The 17,695-nt window shown below is 30.0% G+C and overlaps 1 protein-coding gene across 1 annotated transcript in view; it reads right to left on the reverse strand.

Moving 5' to 3' along the window:
- The window catches only part of LOC141530583 (uncharacterized), a 56,266-nt gene extending 38,571 nt beyond the window's left edge, over positions 1-17,695 (reverse strand). The window contains exons 1-5 of the mRNA XM_074247771.1: positions 17,615-17,695; positions 17,223-17,407; positions 16,409-16,512; positions 8,085-8,231; positions 4,929-5,069 (exon numbers count right to left, since the gene is read on the reverse strand). Coding sequence (XP_074103872.1) covers positions 8,121-8,231; positions 16,409-16,512; positions 17,223-17,358 — 351 coding nt within the window. The 5' untranslated portion in view covers positions 17,359-17,407; positions 17,615-17,695 and the 3' untranslated portion in view covers positions 4,929-5,069; positions 8,085-8,120. The remainder of the gene's footprint in view (positions 1-4,928; positions 5,070-8,084; positions 8,232-16,408; positions 16,513-17,222; positions 17,408-17,614) is intronic.

The following is a 17,695-nucleotide window of genomic DNA, read 5'->3' on the forward strand; positions in this document are numbered from 1 at the left end:
AAAAAATGTAAGTATATTCGTAATAATACGATCTGCAGTATAAGTTAGTTTTTATGCGGCTTTTAATGACCGCTAGTTGCTGCCCGTGCTTATCAATTAACAGATAATTATTTAATGACATTATTACGTGGATCCTTGAGTGGTCTTTTTGGACAATTGAACAATTTAAGCCCGGTAATGGCGGATAATTCCGTCTCGAGTAAATATTGGGTGAAAATTGGGGAGATTTTAGTCTTCCAGGAAGGTTTCGAGTTACCCGCGGGCATGACGAAGGGTTAAGGACTCGTCGCGTCATTTGGCATTTGCCTCGGGTCAAATTCTTCGACAATGCTTTACTCCTAACTTTTTTATCTTATTTTATACTATGTTGAGTGAATTTTTTACCGGCAGACTCGATATTATTTTCGTAGTCAAATTTAAGTCCTGAGCTTGAGATTATAAACTGCAAAGGAAGAGCAAAGAGGGCGATTTCAATAATTTCTTGATACTTTAAGTATCCGTCAACGTCATATCTGCATATAATTACGATCTCGTGATGCGCCGGAAATTTTATTAGAAATAAAAATATAAAAGTTTTTATATTCAAATTTTTTCAATGTTCCCGTTTGTAATAAAACTTTTTTTTAACTATAAATTTTTTATTCACAAATTTTATTAATATTTAAATTAAATTGAAAAAAAATTTTTTTTTTTAAATACTCATAAAAAGTCAAAAAACCTTTTTTTAAATTCAATTTTTTAAAATAAAGTTCTTAAGCTTTTTTTTTTTTAATTAAGTTAATTTTTTATCAGCCTATTAAACAAATTATTAACCAACTTTTTTTAATTAAAACAACCTGTCAGCAATTAAAAATTAAAACTTTAAATTTTTATCAAATTAAGTTCAAACAATTCAACAGTCGATGCATAAATTGACTTTGAACTATAAAAACTTGATAATAAATTTAATTTTTCACTAATCCTCCGAAGAGTTCTAAAAATCTAAAAAAAAACTCCTGAGAAGGTTATATAGACCTCTAGAGGGAATAAAAATTTCAGAATTCTAATTTTTAGGATCGGTCTGGTGAGCCCTGCTCAATAAAGGATCAAGGATCAAGCCGCGTAATTGGTATTTTACACTTGCACAGGGTAAATCGATCTTGATGTGTGTCGGAGCTCATTTCTCCATACATATTTATTTATTTATTTATTTATGTACAGCACACATGCACAGGATTCACATTGTATGCCGAATCACACATAAACACGTGAGTAGCTGGTTAGATATTCAGTAACCAAGTAACCAAGTACACTTGGTACTTATAAGTGAGTAAATAAGTGAAGTTCGAGAAAATAATAAGAATAAGAATAAGAATAAGAGACACTGAAGGTAGGATGGAGTACTATATACAATATCCTATCCCTTCGGTTATATTCTTGAGCTTGGAGCTTGGAGCGAGCTAACGTTGATAGAATGCCGGATAGCGGCTGGTACAAAGCGACCTTCGGCCGAGCATATAACCGACATATCCCATGCTTCGCGCTATAAGTCCTACCGGCCATGGACAAATTGATACACTGTACAGGTAGAACCAGGTAAGCAGTATAGAAGCACATACAGTAACTGGGAACGCAGTGTCCTGTCTCTTTTACACGTATGCTCGGTCCCCGCGGTCCATACATGTTATTTGTTATATGTTACGTTACTTTACGTGAATACACGGAAACTGCATGTGTACGTACATGCACTTATTCTATTGAAAGACTCACTGGGGATATCCTCAGGCATTTCTGCATCCAGGAGCATCATTGTCTCTCTGAACTCCCTATAGCAAAACTACCACACAATGATATATAATAATAATAATAATAATAAAAATTCTTATATTATATTATTTTATATGAGGATAAATAAGAATAATGGGACAACAAAATGCAAAGTCCCGGTAACTTGTCTTTCATCATTTTTAAAGGTCACTCACGGCAAATAACGATCTCTAAAAATTTAACAACACCCGTACGGAGTCGACGGAGTCTTGGTATTAAATGGGAATCTTTAATGACTGGTAGTTCTCGCGGAAGTCATATATAACGTATAAACGTATTGCCGTTAAAAATATAGTTTTTAGAAGTATACTGTTAAACGCGGATTCGTGTTACAGATTTTAATTCTTTAGTTTTAGAGTTTTAATGATTGTTGGAAAGAATATTAAAGTTCATGAGTGAATTTTAATGTTTTAGGGAACCGGAATATTGAAAATTTTTTTTTTATTTGAAGTTTTGGGTTGAGAAAAATTAAAATTGTTTTTTGTTTTAATTTTGATTAAGCTTTAAAAGTTGGAAAAAATTTTAGCTCTCATATTTTTGTATAAAATTTCTATCTTATCTTTTTTTTATGTTTTTGATATATTTTTTTTTAAATGTCCATAAAAAAATGATTAATTTAAAAAAAAAAATCAAATAAAAATTTCATTCAAAAAAATGAAAATAATATTAATTATTATTTACTTGAGAAAAATTTTACGACTAATTAAAAAAAAAAATAAGATATAAAAAATAATTACAGAAATATTCTGTTTTAGTTAAAATAAAAAATTCAAAGCCCTACGGCTCTGAAATGAATCATCAAATGAAATAAAATGAACTTATATAAATAATAGTTGTTGTTATTGTTAATGCTTTTAATATTAGTCGGATTTCGTCACAGTGAGAAAAATAATTGTCCGGAAATGCTACTGTGAGGTAAAGCCGGTGTAGTGTATGTTATGTGATGAGCGAACGGTAAGTAAAGGTCTTTAAATATATTTTTAAAACGGACATAATCCTTTCTTAAAGATCCCCGGAGTTGCAGGTAGCGATTGTGTGACTTGAAATGAGGAAATTAAGGCGCTAAAGCTCACCAGTACTATGTACTATTATAAAAATAACAACTAAATATATGTATAGTGTGCAGTATAAGATAATTCGCGCTCGCCACGGGCAATCGCAATAATTACGAGACGAATTACGGTAATTGCTGTAATACAACAACGTGGTATTGTAAGAACCGCGGATCACTTTGTCGTCGGCATCGATTATCACTCATGTAGATATATTATTTATTGTATATTATATATATATATTATGTATTGTATATATTTTCCACTGATATTAAAAGAAAATAAAGTGAAAAAAAAATTTTTTTTAAAATGTTTAACATTGAACGCGTGATGGACGCGAATAACACCGGAGGATATTTATTTTCTTCTGAATTTTATATGTAATATAAAATATATATAATGATGATCATGTTTAATGATGTCAATATTATATTACTACCGGCATACTTAATTATATTATAATTTATATGGCGTTTTATTCGCACTCACTGTCCTGTTTTTTAAATTAAATAAAATAACACTGATTATTTTTTTTTTTTCATTGTGACTCAAAAATTTATGAAGAAAAAAATAAGCTGGGATAATTTTCGAATTTTGAATGGTCTAGTTTAAATTTGAAAGAGGTATAATTTTATTTAAAGAGAAAAAATAAATGCAGAGCGGTGAAAAATAAAAAGATGAATTTTTTCCATGATACCGGAAACCTCAAATGAATGGGATGTCACAATATTTAACGTCCGTGTCGTACAGGTCGAAAAGTTTCGATTTGTCAAAATGGAAAAAAGTAAACAATCCTTATGCTTAAATATACGGACTCAACTTATACTACTTCTGTAGTATAGACTTATGATTTCGGATGTCTGGAGAAAATCAAATTTTACTTGACCAGAAATTAGTGGCGGTGAAAAACAAAGAATAGACTTTTTTTTTTCGGAGGTGAGGTTTACATGCTACGAGAGACGGAAGCTAACTTTTAGAAGACGGAACAGAGTATGTCATTAAAAAGGTATTTTCAGTATTTATCTTGTCAAAATATTGTTATTAATTTTTTTTTTCTTTTTTAATTATTTATCGTGAAGTTTTGGGTGGTAAATTAAAATTTTGAAAAATTGAAATAATTATTTAGAATTTTTTTTTACTATTAAGTTGAAATTTTGTTCAATAATTAAAAAAAATTTAAGTAATAAATTTTTCAATTTTATAAATAATTTATCAAATTTTAAAATTGATTTATGCCGGAAATACTATTTAATAAATTTAAAAATCAAACAAAAAATAAGATCTATTTTTCATATTATATAGACGTCAAAAATTCGTTTAGTAAAATCGTAGAAAAAAAAAAACAATGCAGTAAAAATGTAAGATAAAAAAAATCTTTTGTTTGTCAAAAATGAAAGATTATAAAACGAAAGATTCATCGCAATTAACACACCAGAAATAATAGCTTAAAATCTAAACCAATATCTTCCTAATAAGTGAGGTGATGAAGCGTCAAAAATAAAATCCTCTGAAATTACCGATAATAACTCGGAAACTTTGATTTTCTTCCGATGCAGGTAGCCTTATTAATATGGTGTGAAAAATTACTATACTTTACACCAAAAATAATAGTAAGAGCTCCATAAAATAAATAAAGAGCTACCGCTCATCTCGTAACGGCAATTACGAAACAAAACCCTGAGAAAATTCCAATTAAAAAATTCCTCACCATTTTTCCGTTCCTCGAACCATCAAATTACAGATTATTCCCCATGATGTCTATAAAAAATCGCTCTATTTATATATTCGATCCAAAAAAGCTAATCTGTAAAAAGTACATTGTACATACGATTGCGTTGTACGCTATAGGTATGTAAGTTAAATCATAACTGGCATTCTTCGAAGATTGGACGAGATTTAACGGTGCTGCGGCACGTGAATAGTTTTATTCTAAGAAGGTAACGACATTCATTGGACAGATTCACACCACCGCATTCATACAACACTCTACATGTGTTACGGTGCGGTGTGTCGTGTGTCATGTCCGCAACGTGTACATACTCGAGAGCACTCAACGTCTATTACACATACCTGATTTATCGACGTGAAGAGCGGTCAACACACAATTTTGCATTGTCACTGCGGCCAAGGGGATTCGTCTCACAGCTCTGTAATGGTACCCGAAGAGACGGACCGTATCCAGGAATTCCAGCGCAAAATACGGAAGCTATCCTGAAAATAAAAAATTTAATACAGTTTGTTGCATTAAATGCTTAAAAATTTATATTGCTAAGTAAAAATTAAATTCGTCTTGCATATTAATTTTTTTCTTCACAAAAATTAAAAAATTCATATTTTTCATTTTTTTTGGAAGTATAAAAATAAAAATTAATTTAAACTGTTAAATATGCAGGAGATAAATTAAAAATTTAAGAGAAAGCAATCTAGATCCAGATGCGTATTTCTCCGAGTGTTCAATTATCCCGGCGATGAAATCGATAGATATATTATTTATCTGAGATCGGAGAATCAATCGAATCAATCGAATTGTTATATGTGTTAAAGACTAGCGGCTATTTCTATACCTAATCTAAATATCGAGTTTCAATCGTGATAACCGGTTGATAATAACAGCTATGTTTGCTGCTCCCAGGTATTTCTTAAATTATTATTAGAATATAATCTAATCGCTGAGAAATATAATGACGCGAGTGTGTGATGCACGGTGTAATTAATTACCGGCGAATTACTACATCTGTTGGAGGCCTTAAGGGTTTAATTCGTATTTAGAAGACTAACTGCTGTTCTACTTTAAACTTCAGATTTTTTCATTCCATTTAATATCTTTGTCAAGGTTTATATTCATATTTACTGGATGTAATTAGAAAAAACTGCGTTACCAATTGATGTTTGAACGGATGAACTATCGAAGAGATTAATTACAATTGGATGTTTTTTTTTGTTTTCGTTGTAGTGTTTAATGAATGAAAATAAAAGGAGACTTAGGTCTAGACTATTAGGAGCTTGGAAGATATAATTTAATTTTTTTTATTAATTTTATCCCGTGCCGAGAAGTTAGTAAAAAAAATTTTTAGATATTTAGAACAGGAAATAGTAAAAAAAATACTTTGAAGTAGGAAATTAAAATAAATTTGGGATTTAAGAAATTTTTGAACGCTTTGCTGGAATATTTCTAGTTCAAAATTTGTAAAAAAAATTTTTACTTGGTCGTAAAAAAATTTTAAGATAAATTAATTAAAACTTAAAGGGTCAATTTTTTTTTTTTACTTTATCCTTGTGCCGGAAAGTTCATTTTTTTTACAAAAAAAAATTTTTTAGATATTAAAAACAGGAAATAGTAGAAAAAAAAACTTTGGAAGCAATCAAAGAAAATTTGAGGTTTAAAAAATTCTATGAAAATATTAATAAATTGTTTTAAAAAATATAAATCTAATTTTTGGCTAAAATATTTTGAAGTGTGAAGTTTCAACACCAGATAGGCCAATAATTTTTATTTTAATGCTTCTACCAAAAAAAAAAAAAAATTTTTTTTTAAAAGAAGCCTTCTGGGTTGAATTCGATTGTGTATCGTTCCACTTAGACGATTTCGTGCGTAATAAATCGCCGGGTTCGTTAGTGAAATGAGTGGTTGACTAATACCCGGGGCAATACTTATTAAACTTGCTCTTTACAGGTACTTTTGAGTGCAAAAAAATATAACAATCGTAGGCATTCTTCCTTCATAATTTTTAATGAATAAGAATATAAAAAAAGGAGAGGTTGTCGATCGCCTGAGGAGTTTTTAATCGGATTGTTGATCTGCCACCGCTCAGGATAAGGATAAGGCAAAGGCTGAACAGCGCCAGACTAATATTAATATAATATAATACTAAGGCCCAGTCATCTTATCTATGGTTCTCTTCCTCTTCATATATGCGTCGAGGCTTCTCTTGGACTTGCCATAATTCACTGGCCTAATCGGGTGTTGTTGCAACCCTTCAGGAGTTGTTTACTCCCAGTTGCACGGGATCTGATGCCGCTTCTCATTTATCATGTTTCAACTTTTTAAACATATTTTTTCCCAGTCATTTTTTTTTAACAAACATCTATATCTCTACACTTAAAATTTGAAATCTTTAAACTATTTTTAATTGATAATTTTTATTTTTCAATTTTTTATTTATTCAAAAAATTTTTTATTTATTAAAATTTTTTGGCTCCAATTCAAAAACTCTAAATTTAAATTAAAATAGATAATTAAAAAAAAAAAAAAGTTATTTATTCAAATTTTTAGTCCAAAATTTAAATAAACCAAAAGGCACAAATTTAAGTCAAGACCTTTACAATGACATTAAATTTCACTAAAAAAAAACCGATTTTATTATGCGACTATCCTGGACACAAAATTTTTCTTATTTTCTTAATAATACAGATAATTTTTATTTTTTATTTATTTTAATTTCAAACTAAAAAAAAAAAAAATCAAAATTGATAATTGAATTAAACAGACTGTAAAATTCACTCGGACATTATCGTGGGTCGTTAAAAATTGTCGTCCTTTGGAGCCAGAGCCTCGTGGCAAGACAGTATATTTAAAGCTTACTCACTTGTCCGTGATTATACTTACACGTGGTTACATCCACAAGTAAGTATAAGTATAAGTATGTTATATACACCCAAAGAGAAAGAGGTGGCGAACTGTAATCTGTAAGTAGGTAGGGGTCGAGGTAGATCGCGGGGCGTAACCTACAGAATCGAACAAGTCAATAACTCGTCCTGATCTTCCCCCGCAATGATAAATCGTCTGATTGGACAATGAATGTGGGTGCTCCGTTCCTCGGATCTACACATGCACATTAAATCTCGAGCTTGGCTCCAACATGCTTACACTTGTATGTTGCGAGTATGTTGCATACCGACACAATAAAAGGCTCACATAAAGTTAAGACAACAGAACAGCAATAATGTACGATTAACGAGCAAGAAGCTCAGTACACGTGGGCGCGTGGCGATGTCTTTATAAGCCCTACTTAGGCATACGTATTTGTTTGCATGTATATTTACATGTATATATGTCTTCTTGTTCCTGCTCTTATTAAATATAAGACCGGTTAATATTTGAGCAAACAAACAGAAGAAAAACTTCATTCTTTTTAACAAACTAGACTATTCAGCTCGCCAGAAGTATGAGAACTAAAGTAGACCTCAAAATTACACTAACTTAAGTAAATAAATATAATTCCTTACCGGTATTTTTATTTACGGCTTTTCCTGTAATTTTCTCTAATAGGTATCTGTCCAAGTTGGAGTCGGAGGCGGATAGTTGGGGAGCCTGGGCCTACCGTACCTAATCAGGTTAAATTTGCACGGTAGCCAGTTCAAACTCTGCCGAAACTGAAATTATGAAAATATAATTATTGGGGATTAGTTCAACCGTATCCTTAATAATTATCAAGTGACTGTTTTTATTTTTTTTGGCTGTTAGAAGAAGATTTTTACCGGAATAATCATTTTTAATTTGTTGTCAATAACATAGTTAACTTCTCCTCTAGGTTTTGGAGATTGAGTGAGTTTAAACATGGGCAATTTTTATTTCAAACATAAATTTTTTAATTTTTAATAAGAAAAATAAATTTGTTCTTAAAAAATAAAATTTTTTTCTGCTCTAAATTTTTTCATATTTATTTCACTGAATTATTCAAATTCGAAATTATTTAAAAATTATGAGAATAAATTTGGCATTCACGAAAAATTTGAATTTAAAAAAAGATAACTATTTATTGTGTTATTATTATTATTATTATTATTATTATTATTATTATTATTATTTTTAGATAATGAGGCGTGAAAAAAATGAGTAAATAATATTTAAATTAAAAAATGTATGTAAATAAATCGGAAGATATCTCTGGAGGTGAAAAATAAAGGAATTGCGAAGGAGTGCAAGGAATAAATAAAAATTGAAGATGAGTAAAAATGAAAAGGCAACGCCACCCCGTAGCGTCTGTTATTTAGTTCCCCCTGATAGCTACACACGACATATAACATAACAGAAGACAACATAGATATTGTAAAGGTATATGTAAAGATTACACAGATATAAGAGTAGAGATAGAGAAGAGAATAGCTGAGAGTCTGGACTTGTCCCGTTCGTCGGCCTCTGGGTTTCTCTCTATCTCTCGTGAGGCACGAGACAATAATCTCGGGTGGTAGTAGCCCTGAGGGTTCCACCGGGTCTCTTTTCAGTACATTATGTGTGCGGGCGCGCGCTTCTAATCCACCGGCAATTTGCAACACCGCATCCATGACTATAGAAATAGGAGTCAAAAATAATAAAAAAATTGAAAAAATCAGAGCTATTCTGTGTCTAATCTCTATGCAAGTTTAACTATACTGTATATACACACGTTTAGTTGTTTTGAATCGCGTGGCGGTCGAGCTCTTTTACTTTGGCCCAAAGCTCTAAGTAGAAACCGAGAACTCAGCCCTCGTCTCCTTAGACGCCGGTGGACATGCAAATATATTTTTGTCTGTCTATGCTTCATTTTTTATTTTATTTTGTTATTATAACAATAACTATTCAAATTGCCGTGTATTTTTCGGGCGAAAACATTTATTCGTGATTTTAAATTTTCAAATTATATGCGAAAATATTTTAAATCTAAATATTTTTAAATTTGCCACGTGTAAAAATATATCGATGCTTTTATTTTTAATTTTTTGTACAAAAAAATTATCAATTTTATCTTTCATTGTTTCATTATCAATTTTTGACTAAAGAATTGGATAAAAAAAAATTTATAAGAGACATTTTTATAAAAATGTGATTTTTCTCAATTTTCAGTATTTTATTGAGAATTCAGACTTTATTTATAAATGAATATTTTTTATAGCAATTATAAATATTATTTAAAATTTTTAAAAAATAATTTAGCGATTGAAATTGAATTTGTGAATAAAATAGGATAAATATAATAATAAAAAAATTTTATGAACATATATTTAACCTTAAAAATGTAAAAAAAGAGGAGTTAAAAAAGCCCGCGGGTTAAATATTAAGCCGACACACTGCACACTAACGGCGAAGAATTTTGCGGATAACCATTTTCTAATGCTAGAGTAGAGAGTGGTCTTGTGAAGATTATAACACAAATTCGGTGACTCGGGGCGAGGACCGACACGACTACTGATTGTCTGTGTGCTCATCGATAATGGAGAAAGGAGCGAGTTAAAGATTTGCTACACGAGATGCATTTTCGTGGAACCGCTGCAGACCCGAAACCGTCTATTTGGGTATAGAGTAACCCCAAGGACACGTCATTCCTTTCATGTCATTCCTTTCCTCAAATACACATAATACAAGGCTTTAGTCTTGTACTTTGCTTACCTCCTATCGTATTTGCTATTCGTTGTTGGGGTTTTGCAGAAACAACGGATTTAATCAGCTACCGCGAAAGATTACAGTTAAAGCTTAAAGTAATTCATCGTTAACAACTTAATAGGCGCATTACCCGCAAGTAAACCCTTGAGGTACACCCTGAGTGTCGGATAATTTAATAATCTTTTGAGAAATAACCATCTCTTCAATTTTTAATCTTATTGATATTTTTAGGTGCTGATTTGAATACTTTAAAAATTTATTTTTTTCTTCAAGCAATTACTATAATTATTTTAACGCTCTATTTTAGAAAAGTAAATAGTCTTAACTTTTTTTTATAATTTTCTTTTACAGAAAAAAATAATTCTTTGTTTAAGACCTAAATTTTTTTAATTAAAAAAATTTTTTTGACACGACAAAAATTATTTTCTCTTAGAGTAAAATATTCAATTTTTAATGAAAAAAAATTAATATTATCAATTTTTTTAAATATTACACTCAAATGCCGGGTCTGGGCCCATAACCTGTGGCTACATCTAGACCAAAATTAAAAATAAAATAAAAATTTAATTTTCAAACAAACACTAACTTTGTATTTAAAACCACCATAAATTTTCCCACGAGAAAAAAAGCTAAAAAATAAAAGCAGACGAACCCGAGACTGAACCTGGACTCTCGAGTGAAAAGAGATAACAATCACTTGAGACTTAAACTCATCCAGGCGATCTGGAGTCCAAGAGCGTGCACGCGTCCTCATACCACAACTATCTAATCTCGCAATTAACCTAGCACAAATCTTACATTATACACTATTTTAAATCTCTTACTCCATGACCCTCATCCAGCATTAGCCATACATATTCTACATTGTATCTAGTCTCCAACAATGAGCAGAGGCACATTATCCATATTACAATTGCAATACTTAATATTATTATTTATAATCTTTCTCTCGGGAAAAAATGATTATTACCGTACATCTAAGATCCTTAGGGACTCGTTAATCATTTTCATTGAAATGAAAAGCTTCTTATTACGGTGACAGCGATGATTTCACCTTGGCAATGATCCAGGAAACGCACTGTGTAACCAGTATGCACCGAGAGTCGCTGCTGGACAAAGATCTTTAATGTACACTCTGTTGGATCCACATACACATATAAATACGTATTTCAAATGTATATATACATACATACATTCATAATCTCAAGTATCCTTCTATCACAAGACGTTTCTATCCTCCTTTGTCCACAAACACACATATATTTGATTCGTTTGTGCCAGTTCCGGAGGCCGTTATTGTGTGAAATGTGAAAGAGACAACCACTTCTTATATTTTATTTTATTTTTTTGCTATTAACGTTACTTACAGGTATTTTATTTTATTTATAAATTTATTCATCTGTGTCTCAGTATTGTCCTTACAATTATATACTGGACCAATCGCGGTTCTTACGCACACATTTGCATGCTTAACTAGCAGGATAACATCAAGAATAGACGTGGATTTATCGTGCGCCACAAGATTAGTCTTGCAGAAGACGGCTGCAAGAATCGACGATAATTTGTCCGATTATTTTTATGCATACGTTTTTTTTATGTCATCTCAATTTATCTGTTTACTTATTTTGAATTAAAGTAATTTCAAAATTTTTTGATCTATTTTTTTTTTTTTAATATCTTGTAAACTATTGACATTTTTAAAGATATAAACTCATCCCGATGTTATACTCATCAAGACCTTTCATTTAAGTACCCACATCAATTTTTCATATATATATATATATATATATATATATATATATATATATATATATATATATATATATATATATATATATATATATATATATATATATATATATATATCAAAAATGCATGTTGGTACTTAAATGAAAGCTCTTGATGAGTGTAACGTCAGGATGAGCTTATATCTTTAAAAACTTTTATTTATAATAAAAAATATAAAAAAATTTAGAGGGTAAATTTTTTTTTAATAAAGAAAAAATGTTTCTGTGTTCTAAAATGAGAGTGAAATTCTTTAGAATTAAATTCCTTGAAATTTTTTACTCCAAATAATTTTTACTAGTGACATTTCCAAAAAAATGAAGAAGAAATGAATACAATAGTTGTTATTATTTTTGTCTGACAGAATACAGAAGAGTGAATTGTAATTAGGGCAAGTGAAATGAAGCGGAAGGATATTTTTTGAGAATAAGAAAAGACAAACATTTAATAAGACTCTTTCACTTGTCGAGTTCATTGAAAATTATAAAATATTTTAGTGTGTGAGTGCGTGGATGCGGGGGAATTTTGTTTTATCGGCCAATGAGAAACTCGGATGGCACAAAACCGGAAGGATATTACATAAGCGGATATACATACAGGGAAGATGGCATTGTTTATCTCACAGCCATTGAAATATGCACCTGAAGATCGCATTGAGAAGTTTTTGCGATCGGATGTGTGCGGAGTCAATGTAGAATGGAAAGGATGTTGAAAATTACAAGGCTAGTTGTGCGTATACTGTACTTGATTCTTTGATATATGTATGTATATTTCATTTATCCATTCGGTAAATTTTTTACTTCTTTACAAATTAACTTGTGTATGTGGAGTCGGGTGGGAGTAAGTTACAATAAAAATTCAAATGAGTACGAAAGCAAATGACGATGTATAACTAGAGTATTGTTCTCGGGTCGCATTATGACAATGTATCACAATGTTGGATATTGGATTATATTGAGACAGTTTGTTAGCTGATTACAATTCATTTTATTGCGGGTTTGATGGATACAGGGCACGCTGGTGACCGACAGATGGCATATTATTGATTTTTTTAGGGAGGAACTCGGAGAAATTTGTATTTGGTTTGTTTGACAAAATACTGATGAATATTATAATCAAATTTACTGTTAGTTCTGTGAAAATTCTTTTAATTTTTGAATCTTTAATAAAAATTAATTTTATTACAGACTGAGAGAAAGATTTTTTATGTTTAATTTAATTTATAAAATTTGTTAACTGTTAATAAATTATTTTTTAATATCAGAAAATTTAATTAATATTTATTAATTAGTTAATAAATATTTATTTAAATCTTTACATAAAAATCAAGTGTAAAAATTTTAATTCGACAATTTTCATAACTCAATAACTTTAATTGATTTGATAAATTAATTTTTTTTTTTTTTTTTTTTTTTTTTCATAATAAAAATATGACAAATAAAAAAGTTAAAATAAATTTAATTTACTCGTCAAAAAAATAATTTTTTATACGTAATAAATTAAAAAATTGCTTCTAAATAAATGAATTATTAAAAGGATAAATTATTTAAAATTAATGCAAGAAAATTAAATTAAAAAGAAAAAAAAATCTCATGAAAAATTGATTACAAGCTTCGAAAAATACTCTCATATAAATCAAATAAATTTTCAACTCTGTAAAATTCCGAAAAATTCAAGCAGTATTCAATTATCGATTTAATTTCAAAAATAAAAATACTTGTTCCAGGCATTTAAAAGCCACTTTACATGAAACACGTGTAAACAAAAATATTATGATTATATAACCAGTATGTTCGCGTAAAATCTCGCTCGCTAACATCCATATGGCGACACTTAATTTCTTGATGATGTTAAAACACTTTTGATTTTTTCTTCTCACTTTTTACCGAGCGCAATTAGAATTACAGCGGCCAGTATGGAGCAGAACGTACATCATGAATACATGTTCTTATCAATAATTATATTACCAGCCGAAGTAGCTGCTTCAAAATATTAATCACGCGATCCTTACAAAACGTAGATCCGCTCCGCGGGAATATTGCCCCCGATAAGTTCGTCGACCGCTCAAATTTTGAATTTATAATTTACCGTTTTTGACATAACACATTCAATAATTTCTTGGTCTACGTTCGCCCGTACCCCTGCTGAGTCGATCCAAGCCTGGACCCCTTTGGTCGATTATTAACACGGTTAAACTCGATATTTTTTACACTTTGTCATGATTTCCACCACTTGAGCACAATTTCGGTAAGCTCCACTTAGCTTCCACGTGTGTTTTTTTTTTTTTTTTTTATTTTAAAATCCAACCGACAATTAAACTCAGAACATTAACCAGCTAATTTTTGCGTGCAACCCTTCGTAAGTATACTTTTATTTTTGTTAATCTCAAGAAGCACACACAATCATAAGCATGTACCCGAGCAAAATTCATGCCTCTTATCACCAAAAAAATAATTAAAAGTACCGTTAAAATTAGACTAATTATTAAAAATTATCTCGAGTAACATTTGCGCTTCGACACTTGACGACATACGTTTATTATTTATTAATCATAATCATATTTCATGATAAATAATGCACACACACCCATAAAATTCTAAAAATATAAAATGGATATAAAGAGTCAAATTCTTTAAATCATCAGCACAAAATTTTTATTGAACGTGGATCTTAAAGTGAATTATGGACCACGCCTCCTCATTTTCATTTAACTACCGCGCGTACTCACGGAGTAATTAGCAATTGCCTTTAACAATTACGATTACCATCCTCATACACTTAATTGCTCCGAAGATTTAGGAGTCGTTGAGATATCTAGATTAGCCGTGGTTAATGCAGAACGAGTATAGCTCCATTCTTTAATAATATTTTATTTATTATCATATTTTTCTCTCCACAAATATCGCAATAAAATTTTAATTTATATTTAAATTCAATTTATTAAAAAAAAATCCGCCGACCAACTAAGTCGATTAGATTAGTTTTTAAATTACAGTTAATGTGTAACTTTGATTTTTCTTCTTAGGTGGTCTGGGTTTATCAAGAAAAATTATTTTTTCTACTGAAAAATACTAAATAAATTTAACGTGTTTGATGCGAATAAAACGAGGAGGAATCTTGGATCAACTTTGTAATTTTTTTATAATTTTTAATTTTAATAACTATAATTTAAGATATTAAAGTATAATTCGTGAGGATGATTATCGAAAGCATAAAGTACACAGATATTGTTAGCCGGTCGTTTCGTCTCATCATTAGCACGTCGTTGTGTGTAAACGCGTGGTAAAAAAAGTTTGTGTGAGTTTATGGTCAACAACTTTTCAGTGCTGGTATAATCACCCATTGATTGCCCATAAGGAAATGACATATGTATCTGTATGTCATACACTTTGATACCCGGTTTTAAAATGGATAATTTATTTAAATTTTTATCCCCTTCGGCTCTGAGGTCATACTTCCATCAATCATAACAGTATCAACAGAGTAAACTCTACTGCTTTTTCCTTACAGCGATACTTTTATTACACTGCAGTTCGTTAGGAACTTGCATTGGTGGAAAAATAATTTTTTTTTTTTATATGTAATATCATAATAAAATTTTAAAATAGTTTTTTCTACTTGTAATTAACTCTCAAAAATTTTATTTCATAAATTCTAGTTTATTTTAACTAAAATTTTAAAATAAATTCTGATCTAATAAAATTTAACTTGATTAAGGAATAAAACTCATAACCCAAAAAAATAATATTTTTAGCTTAAAAATTTTTTTCTTCCATCAATTAAATTTCTTTTTCCACATCTTTAATTTTTGATTCATAATAAAATATTTAAATTCCACAAAATAAAATCCTATTTAAAAATTTTTCTTATAAAATAAAATTATCCGGAAAATTTCTTATCAAATTTGCAGCTTCTATCCTCAAGCTATTACAAAAACTTTTTACATTAGCGATAAAAAATAATAGGTTACAATAAAGAAATAAAATTTAATGGATATAAAAAATGATTGTGGTTTTATCAAAAGAAATGAATAAAAATAAAAATAACTTATCATTTCGAATTAGGTGGTCTAGTAAAGGAATAAAATAATTAAGTTTATAAAATAAAAGTGTATTATAGAGAAAATAAAAAGATGTTTTAAAGAATTATGAACAAAGGTAGCAGCCACGGTAGCCACGGGAAACAAGGAATTCATATAAAAGCGGCAAGTAGAAACGATTGATCGCGCGCGGTGGGCCGCTATTCTATATTCCTATATAATATCGGATTTTCCTAGCAGTAGGAGGTGGCCCGATTTATTTTCCGTCCTACTCAACCTTTCTTTTGCTTTTATTTTATTTTTACCCTATTATTTTTTACCTAAAACCGAAAAGCAATAATTTCAATCAATTCTATTATTGTTTACCTGAAGAGAATCCACCCTGATGTCATTGTAATCCCGGCGCTCACTCCTTCGTGTGCCGGGGGTCCAATCGAAAGTGTGACAAATCGGAATGACTCGGGGATCGCCTGAAGAAATGGAATAAAAAGAAAATAAATAATAACATACAATAAAAAATAATATCAAGGATATTAATAAATAATAAAAAAATGTAATATTTAGCCCTTAAAACTAACTAAGAAAAATTATACACAGAAATTTCAAAAGATCACGCCTCTACTTTTTTATTTCACCGGATTTCCGTGTGTTTGATTTTAAAAGTCTGCGCTCGAGGCCACGGGCTTTTCTAAAAATTTTTCGTTGTATTATATATTATATCCCATAATTATCTTCTATATATTAATAGTTTATTTTTTTTTTTTATGAGTTTTAGAGTCAAATAAAAAATTTTTTGTATAAATCACGCAGATTTTTATTTTTAAAATATTCTATTTACTTAAGGATTCTTAATTAGATTTTTTTTAATTATTTTAAACTACCATATCCACATAAATTAATTAAAACAAACATCTTATAGTTTTAAAATTAATTTAGTTTCACTAAAAAATATATGCCTGCTGTTTTTGTCGCATTAAACCTAACTGAGATAAATTGCCAAAATCAAATTAAAATTTAGTTGTAAAAATAATTTATCTAAATTACTAGAAAGGCACAGTAGATTTAATAATAAAAATAAAAAAATAAATATTTAACAAAATTGATGCATAGTGACATAAAAATAATCGAGACAGAGACAATATATCTTAAGATGTGGATGTAGCGGAAGGATAAAAATTACCTGAGAGATATACGACGTTGTTACGAGGATTGGAACTAATTACCACCCAGAAGCGACTTGGTATCCCTACTGTAAGCTTCTCCGAGCGGTAATAGTGAATCAACGGTAGGGTTGACCTCCTATCGTTGGTGCTCATAGTAAAAGCCCCGACCTCGCCTCGTCTCGGCTCCCGCCGATTTATTCGCCTGTAACGAGCCGCGGGAAAAAGATAAGGATTAAAAATAAAAAGTTGAGGCAGGTAGAGAGAATAAACACTGTGTTGTAGACGTAGACCATAGGCCTTTGTAAAGACTGAAGATTCAGCCGGTCTACATGAGTGAAGTGACGATACAAGACACAAGTGAAGAGTCTTATTGTACAATAAGATAAAAATAAAATAGTAAATTTGTAACCTCACTCAAGGCGATTATGTTCCTGGTCGTCGTCCTCATCATTATCATCATCATCACCATCGCCATCATCATCATTATTAC

The sequence above is a fragment of the Cotesia typhae genome, unplaced genomic scaffold (assembly GCF_013202065.1).
Source record: "Cotesia typhae breed Kobodo isofemale line unplaced genomic scaffold, CoteBio_Ctyphae contig_5, whole genome shotgun sequence".
Lineage (NCBI taxonomy): Eukaryota > Metazoa > Arthropoda > Insecta > Hymenoptera > Braconidae > Cotesia > Cotesia typhae.